The sequence below is a fragment of the Mustela putorius genome, unplaced genomic scaffold (genome assembly GCF_011764305.1).
Source record: "Mustela putorius furo isolate JIRA1106 unplaced genomic scaffold, ASM1176430v1.1 tig00000596_pilon_pilon_pilon, whole genome shotgun sequence".
In the NCBI taxonomy this organism is placed as follows: Eukaryota; Metazoa; Chordata; class Mammalia; order Carnivora; family Mustelidae; genus Mustela; species Mustela putorius.
Genome location: NW_025421428.1, coordinates 16,420,489 through 16,436,144, shown reverse-complemented (window position 1 = coordinate 16,436,144; position 15,656 = coordinate 16,420,489). Strand labels below are relative to the sequence as shown.

Here is a 15,656-nt window from a genome sequence, read left to right as displayed (position 1 = left end):
ATAGGAGAAGGAGCAGCAGACTCCCGGCTGAGCAATGAGCCCAAGGTGGGACTCGATCCCAGGACCCTGGGATTATGACCTGAGCTGAAGGCAGATGCTTAACTGACTGAGCCACTCAGATGCCCCTTGACTTTGACTTTTTAAAATTTAATTGAATTTGATTTATTTGAGAGAGGGGAAGAGGAAGCACAAGCAGGGGGAGGGGCAGAGGGAGAAGCAGACTCCCTGCTGTGTGGGGAGCCCCATGTGGGACTTGATCCCAGGACTCTGCGAGCATAACCTGGGCTGAAGGCAGGCAGACGATTGACCAGCCGAGCGACCCAGGTGGTTTTTGGTTTTTTTTTTTGTTTTTTTTTTTTTAAGATTTTTTAATCTGAACCCAATGTGAGGCTCAAACTCCCGACCCAAAGATCAAGCTTGAAGACGCTACAGACTGAGCCATCCAGGTTCCCCTTGACCATTTCTTGTACCAGGTGCAGGTGTGTGGTTCAGCCGTTTCGGACAGTCCTGTTTCTTTTCCACCAGCCTCTTCTGTGGTTCTGCTCAGCCGCCCTCTGACCTGCTGGCTCACAGCTGTATTTCCAGCCAAAGCCCTGCTTCCGAAATGCAGGCTGGGTCCCCAGGTATCCGTGGGGAGTGGGGATTTCAGAGTCAGCCTGTCCGGTTCCCTGGGGTCATCCCAACAAAGTATCACAACTACGTGGCTCAGAACAACAATGTATCACCCCATTTGTGGAGGTCACAGGTCCCAAATCAAGGTGTTGGCAGGACCGTGCCCCCTCTGAAGACAAGGTGTGTGTGTTCCAGACCTTTCCCAGCTTCTGGCAGTTTCAGGGGATCCCTCCTTGTGGATGCATCGTACCAACCCTCCGACTTTACCTCATCTTCCCTGTGTGGGTCTGTCCTTGAGAGACCAAATCACCCCTTCAGAAGGATACCAGTCAGGGCACCTGGGCAGCTCAGTCGGTTAAGTGTCTGCCTTCGGCTCAGGTCATGGGGTCATGATCCCAAGGTCCTGGGATGGAGCCCCACATCGGCTCCTTGCTCAACAGGAAGCCTGCTTTTCCCTCTCCCTCTGTCTGCCTCTTCTTTGCTTGTGCGCTCTCTCTCTCTCTCTGACAAATAAAAAAATCTTAAAAAATAAATAAATAAAGGGGAGCCTGGGTGGCTCAGTGGATTAAAGCCTCTGCCTTCAGCTTGGGTCATGATCCCAGGGTCCTGGGATCGAGCCCCACAGTAGGCTCCCTGCTCAGCGGGGAGCCTGCTTCTCCCTCTCTCTGCTCCTCTGCCTGCTTGTCATCTCTCTGTCAAATAAATAAATAAAATCTTAAAAACAAAGGCAACAGTCCTGTTGGACTAGGGCCCACCGTAATGACCTCATTTCAACCGGGTGACCTCTGTAAAGACCCTGTTTCCAAATGTCACGTTGTCTGGTGCTGCGGGACAGGACTTCCCAGCTTTCTGGAGAGACCTTCAGTCCATCCTTAACGTCCAGAGCTCGCGTTCCCCAGACCTGGGCTGTAGTAGTTCCTGGTTTTCTTGACCTCAGCCTCCCAGGGCTGCGCGGTGTCCTCCCTTACGTTCTAAGACTGCCCCTTGGGCCCAGGCGCGGGCTCTCCCCCAGGCCCTCTGTCCACCTTCCTGTCCACCACCCGGGCCGCCGCGCATCAGGCACGCCCAGCTGGCCTTGGCTCCTTTCTCCTGGTCCTGGCGGTCCGCGGGTCCCGGCCCCCTTGGATGGCCTTGAGGGACAGAGGGCGGGCATGGCCCAGCCCCTTTGGGGCCGACCCCGGACCCCGCTCACCCCTCCTTCCGTGCCCTGTTTCCCTTCTCCTTCCCCCGGTCCCCCTCCCTCCCGCCCTTATAGGAGCCACTCGGTCTGGGTACTGGGCTGTCGCCTCCAGACCCACGTGCAGCCCGCGGAGGTCCGCCGGCAGGGGGCGCAGCAGCCCGGCCTCTCGCGCGGCGACAACGGCGGCCGGAAGTCCCGCCCCGGTGCCCCGGAAGTGGGGGCGAATGCGGAAGCAAAGAGGATGGGTCCGGAACTTCGTTCTCTCCTCCCCGCCGACCTCGGCCCCGACTCCGATCCCGACCCCGGCCCTCCCCGCCGACCTCGGCCCCGACCCCCGCTCTCCCCGCCGACCTCGGCCCCGACCCCCGACCCTCCCCGCCGACCCCGGCCCTCCCCGCCGACCCCGGCCCCGACCCCCGCTCTCCCCGCCGACCCCCGCTCTCCCCGCCGACCTCGGCCCCGACCCCCGCTCTCCCCGCCGACCTCGGCCCCGACCCCCGACCCTCCCCGCCGACCCCGGCCCTCCCCGCCGACCCCGGCCCCGACCCCCGCTCTCCCCGCCGACCCCGGCCCTCCCCGCCGACCTCGGCCCCGACCCCCGCTCTCCCCGCCGACCCCGGCCCTCCCCGCCGACCTCGGCCCCGACCCCCGGCCCTCCCCGCCGACCTCGGCCCCGACCCCCGGCCCTCCCCGCCGACCTCGGCCCCGACCCCCGACCCTCCCCGCCGACCTCGGCCCCGACCCCCGCTCTCAACCTGGCCTCGCCACCCCCCCTTCACGGCCCGGTCTCCGCTGTGTCCGGGTCTGACTCCTGCGGCCCGGGCAGTCGCGTCCGGCTTCTGCAGGCGGTGGACACGGAGTACACCGCGGACTCGGTGGAGTGGTGCCCGCTGGAAGGCTGCAGGCACTTGCTGGTCTGCGGCACCTACCAGCTGCGGAAGCCCGAGGACCCGCGCGCCGACGCTGAGAGCAAGGTGTGCGGTGCCCTCCTGCCTTCGGCGGCCTTGGCCGCTGCTCTCTGGGTCCGCGCTCCCCAGGCGGCAGCTCCAGTCGCTAGCAGTCCGCGCCTCTTCCAGGAGACGCCTCAGGAAGGGCGGGGAAAGAGCTCAGACCGGCTGGGGCCCGTCGGGCCTGCAGTGGGGAAGGTTGGAAGAGTCACACAGGAGAAGGAGACGGGACAGTGGCCTTGTGGTCGGAAGGTAGAGTAGAAGGGCTTTTTTTTTTTAAGATTTTATTTATTTATTTGACAGATCACAAGGAGGCAGAGCAGGAAGCAGCCACTCCGTGAGCAGAGAGCAGAGAGCCCGATGTGCGGCTCTATCCCAGGGTTCTGGGATCATGACCTGAGCCAAAGGCAGAGGCTTGAACCCACTGAGCCACCCAGGCACCCCAGGGACTTTTTTTTTTTTTTAAGTTTATTTATGTAAGTAATCTCTACACCAGCCCTGAGAGCAAGAGCTGCATTCTGCATGGACTGAGCCAGCCTGGCACTGGGAATGGGTGTCTTGAAAGTCCCTTATACACAGGTGTGGCTCGTTTATGGGTGAAGTCTAGAATAAAGAGAAAATGGGAATTTGAAGGAGCTATATCTAATCTCTTGAAGGCATCTATTCAGATGCAAACCAGGCCGCTTTTAAGAATGGAACTGGTGCCCCAGCAACCTGCAGAAGCCAGGATCTTTCAGGGCTGACTGGGTCCTGCAGCAGCCCTACCATAGCTGGTTCTTAGAAGTCCACTTAGAAGGAGCATTCTAGGGGCACCTGGCTGGCTTAGTCAGTAGACCATGCAACTCTTAATCTCAGGATCGTGAGTTTGAAACCCACATTGGGTGTAGAGATTATTTAAATAAAACTTTAAAAAAAAAGGGCACCTGTGTGGCTCAGTGGGTTGGGCCTCTGCCTTTGGCTGGGCTGGTGATCTCGGGGTCCTGAGATCATGACCTGAGCCAAAGGCAGACAGTTAACCCACTGAGTCACCAAGATGCCCCAATAAACAAAATCTTTAAAAAAAAAAAAAAAAAATTCTAGGGGCGCCTGGGTGGCTCAGTGGGTTAAGCCTCTACTTTCAGCTCAGATCATGAACCTGAGGTCCTGGGATCCAGCCCCGCATCGGGCTCTGTGCTCGGCGGGGAGCCTGCTTCTCCGTCTCTCTCTGTCTGCCTCTCTGCCTCTCTGCCTCCTGTCAAATGAATAAGTAAAAAAGTCTTAAAAAAAAAATTCTGTGGTGAGCCCAGCAGAGTTTATGTGCCTACCCACTAATTGTATAACACGAGAAGAGACATTTCTGCAGAAAATCAGGGGTGTTGCTTCCAGGTAGAGTTCCAGAGTCTGTTTTGTTTTATTTATTTATTTATTCATTCATTCATTCATTTGACAGAGATCACAAGCAGGCAGAGAGGCAGGCAGAGAGAGAGAGAGGAGGAAGCAGGCTCCCCGCGGAGCAGAGAGCCCGATGCGGGGCTCGATCCCAGGACCCTGGAATCATGACCCGAGCCGAAGGCAGAGGCTTTAACCCAGTGAGCCACCCAGGCGCCCCCTTATTTTTTTTTTTTAAGATTTTGTTTACTTGAGAGAGAGAAGAATGAGCGGGGGTGGGGGAGGACAAAGGGAGGAGTCTGATTCCTTCTTGAGCAGGGAGCCAGACAGGGGACTTAATCCCAGGGCCCTGAGATCACGACCCGAGCCGAAAGCAGAGGCTTAACTTACTGAGCCATAAGAGTCCCAGAGTCTTGGCCAACCTTTTCTTTCCTTTGATTCCTTTTCCCATCCCTTGGGTTCTTCGGTATCTATCAGGGTAATCAGAGAATACATCTGCCTTTTCCGTAGAGTGGACCGGATGCTGATGAGCCTCAAACCCGTTTGGGTCGTCTCTACTTGTATAGTTTCAATGAGGACAACTCTGCTCGCCCCCTGCTCGAGGTCCAAAGAAGAGACACTTCTGCAATCCTGGACATGAAATGGTATGATGTTGGTAAAAATCCCTCTCGTCTGGAACTCGTCATGGGTATCTGTTCATTTAATCAGGGAGCCTGATGCCTGCCAGCATTCAGTAAGATGGGGAAACGTCTGGACTTTTTCATTTCTTTATTGTTGTGCCCGCCTGTTGGCCCTGGGAGGGTACTGGAGACTGGGGCTCCTTTCAGTTGTCGTGTTCCAAGTTCTAGGGTCGGTGGGAGTCTGGCAGGTGATGCTCATTTTCTGCTTCATAAGCAGGGGAGTCTTGAACAGAACTGTAGGCTATAGCCTGGTTTTGGAGCTGAAATTTAAGTAAGTTCCTGAGGTCCGTAATGCTGTTCCGTGCCCTGGGTGCGTCCTGTGCTCTGACTGGCGTATGAATTCTCCCCACAGGTGCCACATCCTCGTGGCTGGCCATGCCCTCTTGGGCGTGGCAGATGCTGGTGGGTCCATAGAACTCCTCCGCTTGGTGGAGTCTGAGGTCAGTGACTAGGACCAGGCGTTGGGGGTCGGGGGTCGGAAAGAATCTGAACAGAGAGGGTTTGTGCTGCTGCAAACCTCTCTGTGGCATGATTTCTGCTCAGTGGCAAACTTTATCATAAAACATTCTAATCTAGCATGGGGTCTGTTTTAAATTACGGGGTTCTGCATCTGACTCTGAGAAGTCACCCATGTGTCCCCAGTGGAAGGGCTGAAGTGACAGGGTGTCCATTCATTCACCTGTCAGTGGGTCTGACAGTTCTTCTGTATGGAAAGCCTGGACCAGCGTTCTTAGGCTGATGCTACTGGGGCCAAGAATAGCAACGAACTTCCTATGGGAAAGTGGCACTTGTCACGCATAATCAGGAAGGGATGTGTCTCCCCTGTGGCTTTCTCAGACTGTTTGGTATTGGTCAGTGCCACGTGTTTGCAAAATGACTGCATCTGATGGTCAGAGGCTCGGGAGAATAGGGGAGTCCTGTCGTCGAGGGAAGGCAGAGCCCCCAAGACCAGCCCTGACTCGGTGGGAGGGACACACACCAGCACGGGTGTGCAGGCGGACTGGAGCAGGTCCACCTGCTGTTGGAGTTACGGCGGCTGAGGGCTTGTGTGTAAAGAGCCGTGCTGCAGCCCTGTCTGAGGAAGGAGGGAGGGAATAATCTGGGGAAGACTGTGGGCCCATGAACCAGGTTCTGGCAAGAGCAGATCACCCTCAGAGAGGACCTTGAGGAAGCCGCCTGCTAGGAGCCTTTTAAGGGAGGTAAGCATCGTCCAGCTTGTCTAGGTCATAAGATGCTTCCGTAAGTCTTAGAAAAGAGAAACCGTGGTTAATGGCTAGTTGCAACTTCTGAAATGGAAACTAGCAGAAAGATCCTGATGTCACTGTCCCTGAAGACAGAGTGTCCCAGCATCCCTTGAGGCGGGGAGAGGTGGGGGGTGTCTGTCAGTGGTGCTTCCTGGGGCCCGTGTCTAGGAGTATACGGACAGTGAAGGGCAGGGAGACCTGCTTCCGCTCGGGTCGCGTGGAGGAGTGCTCCTCCCCCAGGTGTGGGAGCGTCTAGGAGCAGGGGCCAGGTCCAAAGTGTTCTCTCATTCTGTGATGGATCAAGGACTAACACGCTTTGTTCGTCTAGTAGTAGAGGAGGGAGTGATGGCCACCTGAGCTAGAGTACTTGTCTTTCTGGGGTTCTGGCCTGTTTCCCTTAGATAGCGCTCCTTTCTCTCCGGTAGAATGCTTACACACTGCAGCCGGTTTCCAGCTTTGCCCTGGGGAAGCAGTGTCTGGCCCTGTCTCTGGACTGGTCCACTGGGAGAACTGAAAGGTAAGACCGGTGCTGGTGAGCGACCCCAGGCTTTCCTCTGGGGCCTCGTTGCTCTTCTCACGCAAGAGAGATTGAAACCTCGAGGCAGCCTGGATTGCAGCCTCCCAGACCGGGGAATGTCACTACCAGTCCTAATCCAGAGAGAACACATTCCCGCTTCTCAGATAAAAGGAACAGTGTTTTCATCAAGAAAAGCTGACACGGGTTTATTTTAACAAGTTCAGTGGTAGTTTCTGCCAGATGCCCAAACGTCTTAACAGGCAAGTCCACAGACCAGGTCCATGGGGAACCTCTCCGCATGAGGTACCCCATGAATATCGCAAGGTGTCACCCGCTGGGAACCAGAAGAGGGGGGTGAGTTTGGGTCAGTGCATAAATTCAGCTCGGTTTCTCCCTTGGCTCCCTGCGTCTAGAGCCAGTGACCAGCCCTTGAAAATCATCAGCAGCGACTCCAAGGGGAAGCTCCACCTGCTAGAGGTGACTGAGGCAGGGCTGCAGGAGGTGGCCACGTGGCCTGCCCATCACTTTGAGGCCTGGATCGCTGCTTTTGATTACTGGCGGACGGAAATCGTGTACTCAGGTTGGTACTTCTCTGCTGGGTGTGGGCCCCGTGAGGGAGGGAGGGGCAAGTGTGGTTCGTGTCAGGGCCGTGACTCTGGACGTGTTGGGACCTTGAAGACCCTCCGTGGAGCAAAAGCTGTAGCTGGTACTCGCAACTTCGCTGTTCGGGCCTTGCGGGGTCTCGGGTGGTGCTGACCGCGTGCTGGAGCCGCAGAGCCCGGCCTCCTGCCGCTCGTGGTATCTGGTCCCGTGCTCCAGAGTTCCCGTCTTTCCCTCTGCTGTTTCCATGTCCAGTATTGACTGTGACGCTCCCTTCTTGGATCCAGTTTACCTTCCCAATGAGAAGGCCGGGAGGAGGGGCTTGGTTCCCTGGTGTTGTGGGTAGTGTGCGCGCAGGTCCTGATGCGAGGGTGAGAAGTTCCTCGAACTGGACTGGGCAGGAGCCGGGCGTCTGCGATCAGTCCCTTTCAGCCGAGTGGAGAGGGCTCGTGGGAGATGGGAGGCAGGGGCCGCTGGCCGCTGGGAGAAGGCAGAAGGGCTCCTGGATGTGCAGAGAGGGAGAGGGAAGATCTGACCCTCGCGTCCCTCTGCGGCCAGTTGCCAGTCGTGCTCTGGGCCCCACAGCGCGCCGAGGGCGGGGATGTTCTCTCGGACTGTCAGGAAGTGCGTGGCCCCCGCTCTCCGCCAGAACCACTGGGCTCCTCGGTGCGCGCCCCAGCACCCTCTCAGCTGCGTTCCCGTGCGACTGGCACAGTCTTCCCTCAGTTACCCTGGACTTCTCCCCTGCGGATTGCTCCTTGTTCTACTTTGGTGGCTCCTCCCTTTCCTCCGGCCTCTGTCTGGTGCTCTTCTCTCTCCGCATTGTCGCTCTCCTGACTTCCGCTGCGGGCCCTGTCTTCCAGAAACAGCTGCGTGTTGGTCGCTTAAGCAGACCTCGTCCCGCCTCCTTCCTCTCTCTCTCTCTTTCTTCCTTTTAAGGAAATTTTTCTTAGTTATTTTAAGGCATCTCTGCACCGAGGGTGGGGCTCAAACTCATAACCCTGAGATCAGAGTCACATGCTTTTTTGCCTGAGCCAGCCAGGCACCCCAGGATTTAATTTTTTTAGGTCTTCCCGTTCTTGGATTAGTACCACCTTGAGGCTTAGCTCATTCAGAGCAAGGGTATTGTGGCGGGTGCGATTTCGTGATTCAGCACCAACGTATTTTTTCACCGACTGTTGATGGAGCGTGTGCTGTGTCAGTGCAGTGTTCTAGGTGCTAGAGATCATGAGTGAACAGGACGGACAGCAGTTCCTGCTTTCACGGAGCGTACGTAGAGACGCCACGGGCAGTGGGCATGGCACAGTGCAGAGCAGCTCAGAGGTGATCAGTGCTTTGGGAAGAAGAAGGGTAGAGCAGGGTGGGGGTACTGGGGTGTGGGCAGATGCCGGCTCTCCTGTCACAGCACGGTCACTGGGGGCAGAGGCCTCGAGCAGGACTGAGCCTGCTGCATGGGGAGAGCTGTAGGACCAGAATGGTGGGAGGAATGGCAGACAGAAGGTGGGGAGGTCAAAGCCCCAGGGCCCTACAGGCTAAGGGGAGGACTTTGGCTTTTTTGCAGAATGAACTGGGAGCCACAGCAGGATGTTGGGCAGAGGGGTGGCATCTCCTGACTTCCATCTTAGAATCCAAGGGGACCGTCTCCACTAAGGTGTTGAGCGCACCTGCAGGGACATGGGGACAGAGCCCGGAGACCTGCCACGCAGGTGGTGGCAAAAAGGCCTCAGACCAAGTTGGGAGTAGCGCGCGGGGAAGAGCCGTAGGAGTTTGGCTGTCTGTGTGCGGCGGGTCACCGGGGTGTCCTGGTGGATGAATGTGCTGTGAGACAGGAGAGACCAGCGGGCGAAGAAGCCACTACCGGCTCTCCCTGCGAGTCTGCCACCGGACGGCGGCCCCCGTCGGAGGCTCTCCCGCAGGCCTCAGGCCTGGCGCACCGGTTCGGTCGGTCTCCTTAGCTGTAGGCCATGTTCCTCCCGTCTCCCTTCCGTCTGTTGTGGGAGTCCGGAGCGTGCTCAGAGAGGGTTGATGGGCAGGTTGCGCGGAGGGGCCAGGCGGCAGGCAGGTGGGTTTGTGGGAGGGAAGACGGTGGGTGGGCGCGCTGGGCAGACCCAGGTGCTCTAGTTTGCTCCCCTTCCCTGTCCCCGTGGGCCGCGTGCCAGCCTTGCTCCCCTTCCTCCGAGAGGGCCACACGTCCCCTTTATCTGTTTTCTCTCTTGGTTTTTTTTTTAAGATTTTGTCTATGTATTTGACAGAGACAGTGAGAGAGGGAACACAAGCAGGGGGAGTGGGAGAGGGAGAAGGCGGCTTCCCGCTGAGCAGAGAGCCCGATGCGGGGCTCGATCCCAGGACCCTGGGATCCTGACCTGAGCCGAAGACAGACGCTCAACGATTGAGCCCCCAGGTGCCCCAGTACCCTCTGTCTTGTTGCTGCTTTTCTCTAAAGACTGGATGATGGGACCAGCTTCCCCTTTCTTCCTATTTTTTCAGTTCCCTAAGACAAGCAGGGCTGCTTTCTACTGTAAGGTTACAAAGGGCACTTCTCTTTAAAACACGTGGGGGTGGGCTGAAGGTTCCAGAAACACAAGAAGTGCTCCTGCTTGCCGCCTCCTGCCCACAGTTCCTGTTCAGAGTTCTTTGCTACGGGAGCTTGGGTTTGTGGCGCCAGGACCACTGACTGCTGGAGCCTGCGGAGCAGCCGCTTCAGCCAGGTTGTGACCTGACAACTCTTCCCCTAACTTCGTGACCTTCCCTGTTATTCCTCTAGGCCAAGCTCCTCAGCCTTTCCTGTCTTCCCCATGGGGGCCCTCTCCAAGTCTGAAGACACAGTTCCAGCACAGGGCTCTTCTGCCTGCCGGCCTCCAAAACCACGGGATCGCCCATGGCCTCAGTGTCCTCCCTGGGGGGCAGTGGCTGCGTCCTGTTGTCATTGCTGTGGTCAGCGGGCCTTTCTGTTTCTGCACAGGTGGGGACGACGGGCTTCTGAAAGGCTGGGACACCAGGACGCCTGGCACGTGTGTGTTCACTAGCGAGAGGTGAGTTACCAAGGGGCCAGCCCTGGGCGTGTAACACCAGCGCCCCCTGCCTCCTCTGTGGACATTCCCCTGGGGTTGGGACCCTGCGCAGGCGCCGGCTCAGACCTCGCACTTTGGCCCACAGACACTCCATGGGCGTGTGCAGCGTGCAAAGTAGCCCCCACCAGGAGGACATCTTGGCCACGGGAAGGTGAGTCCCTTCAGGTTGTCCGGGGCTCCGTCTTCCCGCTTTCACTTCCCTTCCTCCTGTGGACCACTGAGGTGCTGTTGGACGGGCCCAGCTGTTCCGCCAGAGTGTAGAGAGCGGGGCTTGGGAAGGGACTGTCTCCCAGAGGAAGGAGTGGCATGGGTGTCCCTGGGAGGTGGCCCTTGTGCCTAGGGGGTTTGGGGGAAAAGCAGCTGTTGGTTTTCCTGCGTGCTCCCTGTGGGTTTCAGCTACGACGAGCACGTTCTGCTGTGGGACACTCGGAACATGAAGGAGCCATTCGCAGACATGGCCGCACAGGGTGGAGTGTGGAGGCTCAAGTGGCACCCTTTCCACCACCACCTGCTCCTGGCAGCGTGTATGCACGGCGGCTTTCAGATCTTCAACTGCCAGAAGGCGATAGGCGAGTGGGGGCCCCGTGGCCGGCAGGCCTGGGGTGGGGGTTCCCAGTGTCCCTGCTCCCTGGCTCTGCCAGACAACTCCTGCACATTCCCAGGCTCACACCCCAGTCCCTCCGAGGCCCATAGCTGGGCCAGGCCCGAACTCAGGCTGGTGCTCTGCTTCTTAGCCACAGTCCTCGCCTGAACAGCTCAGTCACCCGGGTACCTCCCACTGGTTAGCTGTCCTCTGCCCCGTTAGGACTCTGCTCTGGAAGCGTCACCAGTGGTCTCTTCTCTAGCTGTCCTTGGCCCACTTTCTGCCACGTCCTTCCTGCCTGTGCACAGTTTGGTCCGCACGCTTCAGCTGTCTCCCCCGTGCTCCCGCTCTCTGGGCAGCACCCAGTTCCGCATGGGCCTGACCCATTTGGGGGCTCTCTAGGTTGGTGTTAACGGTGGGTTCTCCGAGTTACCAGGCAAACCGTGACCTTTCTCTGGCCAGTCGTCCTTTACTGGCAGAACTTTGGCACATTTTGTTCTTTCTTCTCAAGCCCCCAGCGCCCCCTTTCCCTCCTCATAGTTTCAGTCTGTGACTCCCCCTCCCTCCTCGTTCACGTGAAGAAGCGACGGAGAGACGCCACCTCTACCTCCTCCGTGTGGCTGTGTGGCCCGCTGTCCCCACGCGGGGCTGTGCTCCCGGCTTCCTGTTCTGTGTCTTTGGTTCCGCCGTCTGTCGCGTGTCCGCTCTGGTAGTTCCACACACGTGCAGTTCTCAGCCGAAAGCCATGTGAGGTCTTGTGTTTAATGAGACGTTGCCCTCTGAGCCCTGCTCTCACTGTGTGCCATCAGTTTTGGGCTGCGGTATGTTTTCATTCATCTCAAAGTACTTTCTAGGGGCGCCTGGGCGGCTCAGTGGGTTAAGCCTCTGCCCTCGGCTCAGGTCATGATACCACGGTCCTGGGATCGAGCCCCACATCGGGCTCTCTGCTCAGCGGGGAGCCTGCTTCCCCCTCTCTCTGCCTGCCTCTCTGCCTACTTGTGATCTCTGTCTGTCAAATAAATAAAATCTTAAAAAAAAAAAAAAGTACTTTCTAATTTCCCTTGTGATTTCTTCTTTGACTCATTAGTTATTGATGAGTGTGTTGTTCAATCCCACACTTTTTTTTTTTTTAAGATTTTATTTATTTATTTTGTCAGAGAGAGAGCGAGCGAGAGCGAGCACAGGCAGACAGAGAGGCAGGCAGAGGCAGAGGGAGAAGCAGGCTCCCTGCTGAGCAAGGAGCCCGATGTGGGACTCGATCCCAGGATGCTGGGATCATGACCTGAGCCGAAGGCAGCTGCTTAACCAACTGAGCCACCCAGGCATCCATAATCCCACACTTTTGACTGTCCTAAATTTCTTTTTTTTTTTTTTAAGATAGATTTATTTATTTGACAGAGATCACAAGTAGGCAGAGGCAGGCAGAGAGAGAGGAAGGGAAGCAGGCTCCCCGCTGAGCAGAGAGCCCGACGCGGGGCTCGACCCCAGAATCCTGGGACCATGACCCAAGCCAAAGGCAGAGGCTTAACCCACTGAGCCACCCGGGCGTCCCTGTCCTAAATTTCTGCCACAGATTTCTAATTTCATTCCTTTGTGGGTTCCTTTTAAATTTATTGAGACTTGCTGCGTGGGTTTGTGTGTGGTTGGTCCCAGAGTGCGTCCTGCATGCCCTTCACAAGAGTGGGTTCAGTGGCAGTGGGCGGAGTGCTCTGCAGATTCTCTTCAAGGGGTCTGTTGATTTTCTGTCTGGTTGTACATCAGTTTTTTATTTAAAAATCTCTTTTTCAATGTGGGGCTTGAACCCACAACCCATAATCAAGAGTCACAGGCTCCACTGATCGTTCATTATTTTTTTTTAATGTGTCTTTCATATTTTCTCATTATTATTATTTACTTAAAGATTTTTTTTACTTATTTGAAAGATAGAGTGTGTGCATGTGCATGTATGCGCACTGTGGGGGGAGGGGCACAGGGACGGAGAATCTCAAGCAGGACACACACCCCCACTCAGCATTGAGTTCCCCAAGGTCATGACCTGAGCTGAAACCCAGAGCCGGACTCTCAAGTGACCCAGCCAGCAGGTGCCCCTGTTGTTGGTCATGGAAAGTGAGCAGTGAAGTCTTCGGCTGCTTGTGTTGTCAATTTCTTCCCGCGTTTCTGCCTGTCCTTGTGTATTTGGGGGCTCTGTCGTTCGGTGTTTGTATATTTATGCTGTTTGCATTTTCCTAACTGATGCACATGGTTGTGAGGGTCCCTCCTGCAGCTTAGGGACTCTGGGGTTCAGGTCGCCCCGTCTGGTAGCAGCGGGGCCATGTGCGCCCTCTCGCGGCTGCGGTTGGCACAGCATGTCTGCACTGTCTTCTTGCTTTCAGTCCGTTCCTAACTCGGAGTCTGGTGTGTCTCCCCTGCGGGTTTGTGGGGTTTTGTCAGGAACGTTACAAAAATGATGTTCTGCCTTCCTTAGTGGGCTTCGTCGGGGGCCACGTGATGTCACTTTGTCTTTTTCCCGCAGATGAGGCTAACTGAGGTCTTCTCTGGGCTTCTTCACTATAAAAATATGTTTTTCCTTGTGAAATTAGTACTAATCAGTCTGTGGTTAGAGTGTTTGAACCTTTGTGTTCTTCATCAGACTTTCACTCAACACATGATGATTCTTTCCTGAACAAAATTATTACTATAATTGCAAAGATTTTCTATTTTCTTTTTTTTATTTATTTACTTAGAGAGCGTGAGCGAGCATGCATGCATGTTCAGGAGTGAGGGGCGGAGGGGGAGGGAGAGCGAGTCTTCAGCAGACTTTGTGCTGAGCACGGAGCCTGACGTGGGCTCTCACAGCCTGTGATCATGACCCGAGCCAGAACCAAGAGTGGGTCGCTTAACCGACCACACCACCCTGGTGTCTGGTATCAGTTTTTTCTTTCTTTCTTTCTTTTTTTTTAAACATTTATTTATTTATTTGACAGAGATCACAAGTAGGCAGAGAGAAAGGAAGGGAAGCAGGCTCCCCACTGAGCAGAGAGCCCGATGTGGGGCTCGATCCCAGGACCCTGGGACCATGACCTGAGCTGAAGGCAGAGGCTTAACCCACTGAGCCACCCAGGCGCCTCGCTTGTATACCTTCTGCAGCAAGACTTCTTTCCAGTCCTGCCCTCCAGCCTCAAAGGTGCCATAGGGACTCACCATCAGGAAAACTGTTGAAACTCTTTAGTGACTCCTTTCCAAGCTCAAACCCAGACTTTATGGAGCAGGCCCTCTAGACATGTGTCACCGCTCCCTGGTGGCATTGCCTGGACACTTGTTTGTGGTCACCCAGATGTGTCCTGCTCTCCGTTTCCCACATGCTTGTTCTCGTTTCTCGTGCATCCCTGTCACTCCCCTCTAGCTAACCCTTTGTCCTTTGCTTTGAAGTCTTCACTGAGAGACTTCAGCCAAGTCTGCCCACTTGGAAAGGCATCCTCGCCCGCGTGCTTCTGGGGCCATGCTGATTGCTCTCTGCACACAGGGTGCACTCACTGCAGGTGAAGGTCTGTTTTCTTCTCATCTGTCACATCTCAAGGGTTCCTTTGCGTGACACACAGTGGTTGCTGACAAATGAGTGGCTGCTTTTAGCAGAATCTCCCTTTGAGAGTGGGCAGGGGCCATCGGTTTTAAGTGATGAGATCAACCCTGGGTAACATCACATGTTTGGTCTTATTCCAGAGGAGAAGCAGGAAGCCTACTCGGTCTCTGTGTCTCACACGTTGCCCAACTCTTTGGTGTATGGAGCTGACTGGTCCTGGCTCTCCTCTGGCAGCCTGTCAGAGATCCACGAGCCGTGCTGCTTGGGGACTTTTCCCTGCAGCAACTCAGGAGCCAGAGCGGCACCTCTCTGTAGCCTGAAGGCTGTACACCAGTCACCAGCAGCCTCTGGTCATCATTTAGCAGAGGACAAAGAAGAGGGTCCTTCCAGACTTCAGAGTGGCAGCAAACGGAGAACCCCTCTCCAGCCACTCGCAGAGGACACGACGAAGAGTGGGAACTGGCGGCACCCTGCAGGGACCAAGATCTGTGACTGTGACCTCTGTCTGGAAGCAGCGACCTTGAACACTGACCTCCTAGCCACTTGCTCCTTTTATGATCATGTTCTTCACCTCTGGAAGTGGGAGAGCAGCTGAGCTAGGGAAGAGTTTGGTTGGTTTGAAGTCAGAAAGGCTACTTCCACAAATAAAACCCAGAGTGTGATTGTGAGTGCCCTGCACGCAGACCCTCCGGCCCTCTCACTGGGTGTTCTCGTCCGCAGGGGACCGCACCCCGCCCAGTGCCCTTCATGGGCTCTGCAGCGTGAACAGAGAAGCTGTTGGCTTCTCTGAATCTGCTGGGGCATTTCAAGGCGGTGACTCTGCCTGACAGCAAGGAGTGGAAGGGTCTTGGTTCCCAGCTCTCAGACCGGTCAGTCTCGTGTGAATTGGACGTTCAGGTCTTCATACTGATTTAATAACTAAAGGAAAGTGTGCTTTTCTCTTTTTTCCCCTGATTTTATTATTTTTTCAGTGTTTCAAGATTGTTTATGCGCCACACCCAGTGCCCCCTGCACTACGTGCCCTCAATACCACCACCAGGCTCCCCCAACCTCCCACACTTTCTTTTTTTAAAGATTTTTGAGAGAAAAAAGCATGAGCACGAACGGGGAGGGCTGAAGGGAGAAGCGGACCCCGCCGAGCAGAGAGCCCGACCCAGGGCCCCATCCCTGGACCCTGGGTTCAGGACCTGAGCTGAAGGCAGATGCTTCACCGAGTGAGCCCCCCGGGCGCCCTCCAAGTGTGCCTTCCCTGAAAGCGACATTTACAGAGGTCGCCCCTCCTCGGCCCCGAAGTG

General features: G+C 56.1%; 1 protein-coding gene across 3 annotated transcripts; it reads left to right on the top strand.

Moving 5' to 3' along the window:
* The first annotated feature begins 2,460 nt into the window (after window positions 1–2,460).
* DPH7 (diphthamide biosynthesis 7) lies at window positions 2,461–15,308 on the top strand. 3 transcript variants are annotated; one of them, XM_013050160.2, is made up of 10 exons: window positions 2,461–2,766; window positions 2,869–2,991; window positions 4,618–4,751; window positions 5,140–5,227; window positions 6,457–6,548; window positions 6,962–7,128; window positions 10,111–10,180; window positions 10,305–10,370; window positions 10,616–10,788; window positions 14,502–15,308. In XM_013050160.2, the coding sequence occupies exons 3-10, from the start codon at window positions 4,744–4,746 to the stop codon at window positions 14,954–14,956; spliced, it is 1,119 nt and encodes a 372-aa protein (XP_012905614.1). In that variant the 5' UTR covers window positions 2,461–2,766; window positions 2,869–2,991; window positions 4,618–4,743; the 3' UTR covers window positions 14,957–15,308. The 3 variants fall into 3 exon arrangements, with proteins under 3 accessions (XP_012905614.1, XP_044938770.1, XP_044938769.1); XM_045082835.1 differs by lacking the exon at window positions 5,140–5,227 and having other exon boundaries at window positions 2,649–2,766; XM_045082834.1 differs by lacking the exons at window positions 2,461–2,766; window positions 2,869–2,991 and adding an exon at window positions 4,271–4,307.
* The last annotated feature ends 348 nt before the right edge of the window (window positions 15,309–15,656 follow it).

What these genes read in the sequence shown, in the direction of transcription:
- DPH7 (XM_045082834.1), top strand. Translation starts at nt 4,275, where the DNA reads ATGACCCGAGCCGAAGGCAGAGGCTTTAACCCA. An exon ending in AAGGCAGAGGCTTTAACCCA is followed by an intron (nt 4,308 to 4,617) that starts GTGAGCCACCCA and finishes CCTTTTCCGTAG; the next exon opens with AGTGGACCGGATGCTGATGA. An exon ending in TCCGCTTGGTGGAGTCTGAG is followed by an intron (nt 5,228 to 6,456) that starts GTCAGTGACTAG and finishes TCTCTCCGGTAG; the next exon opens with AATGCTTACACACTGCAGCC.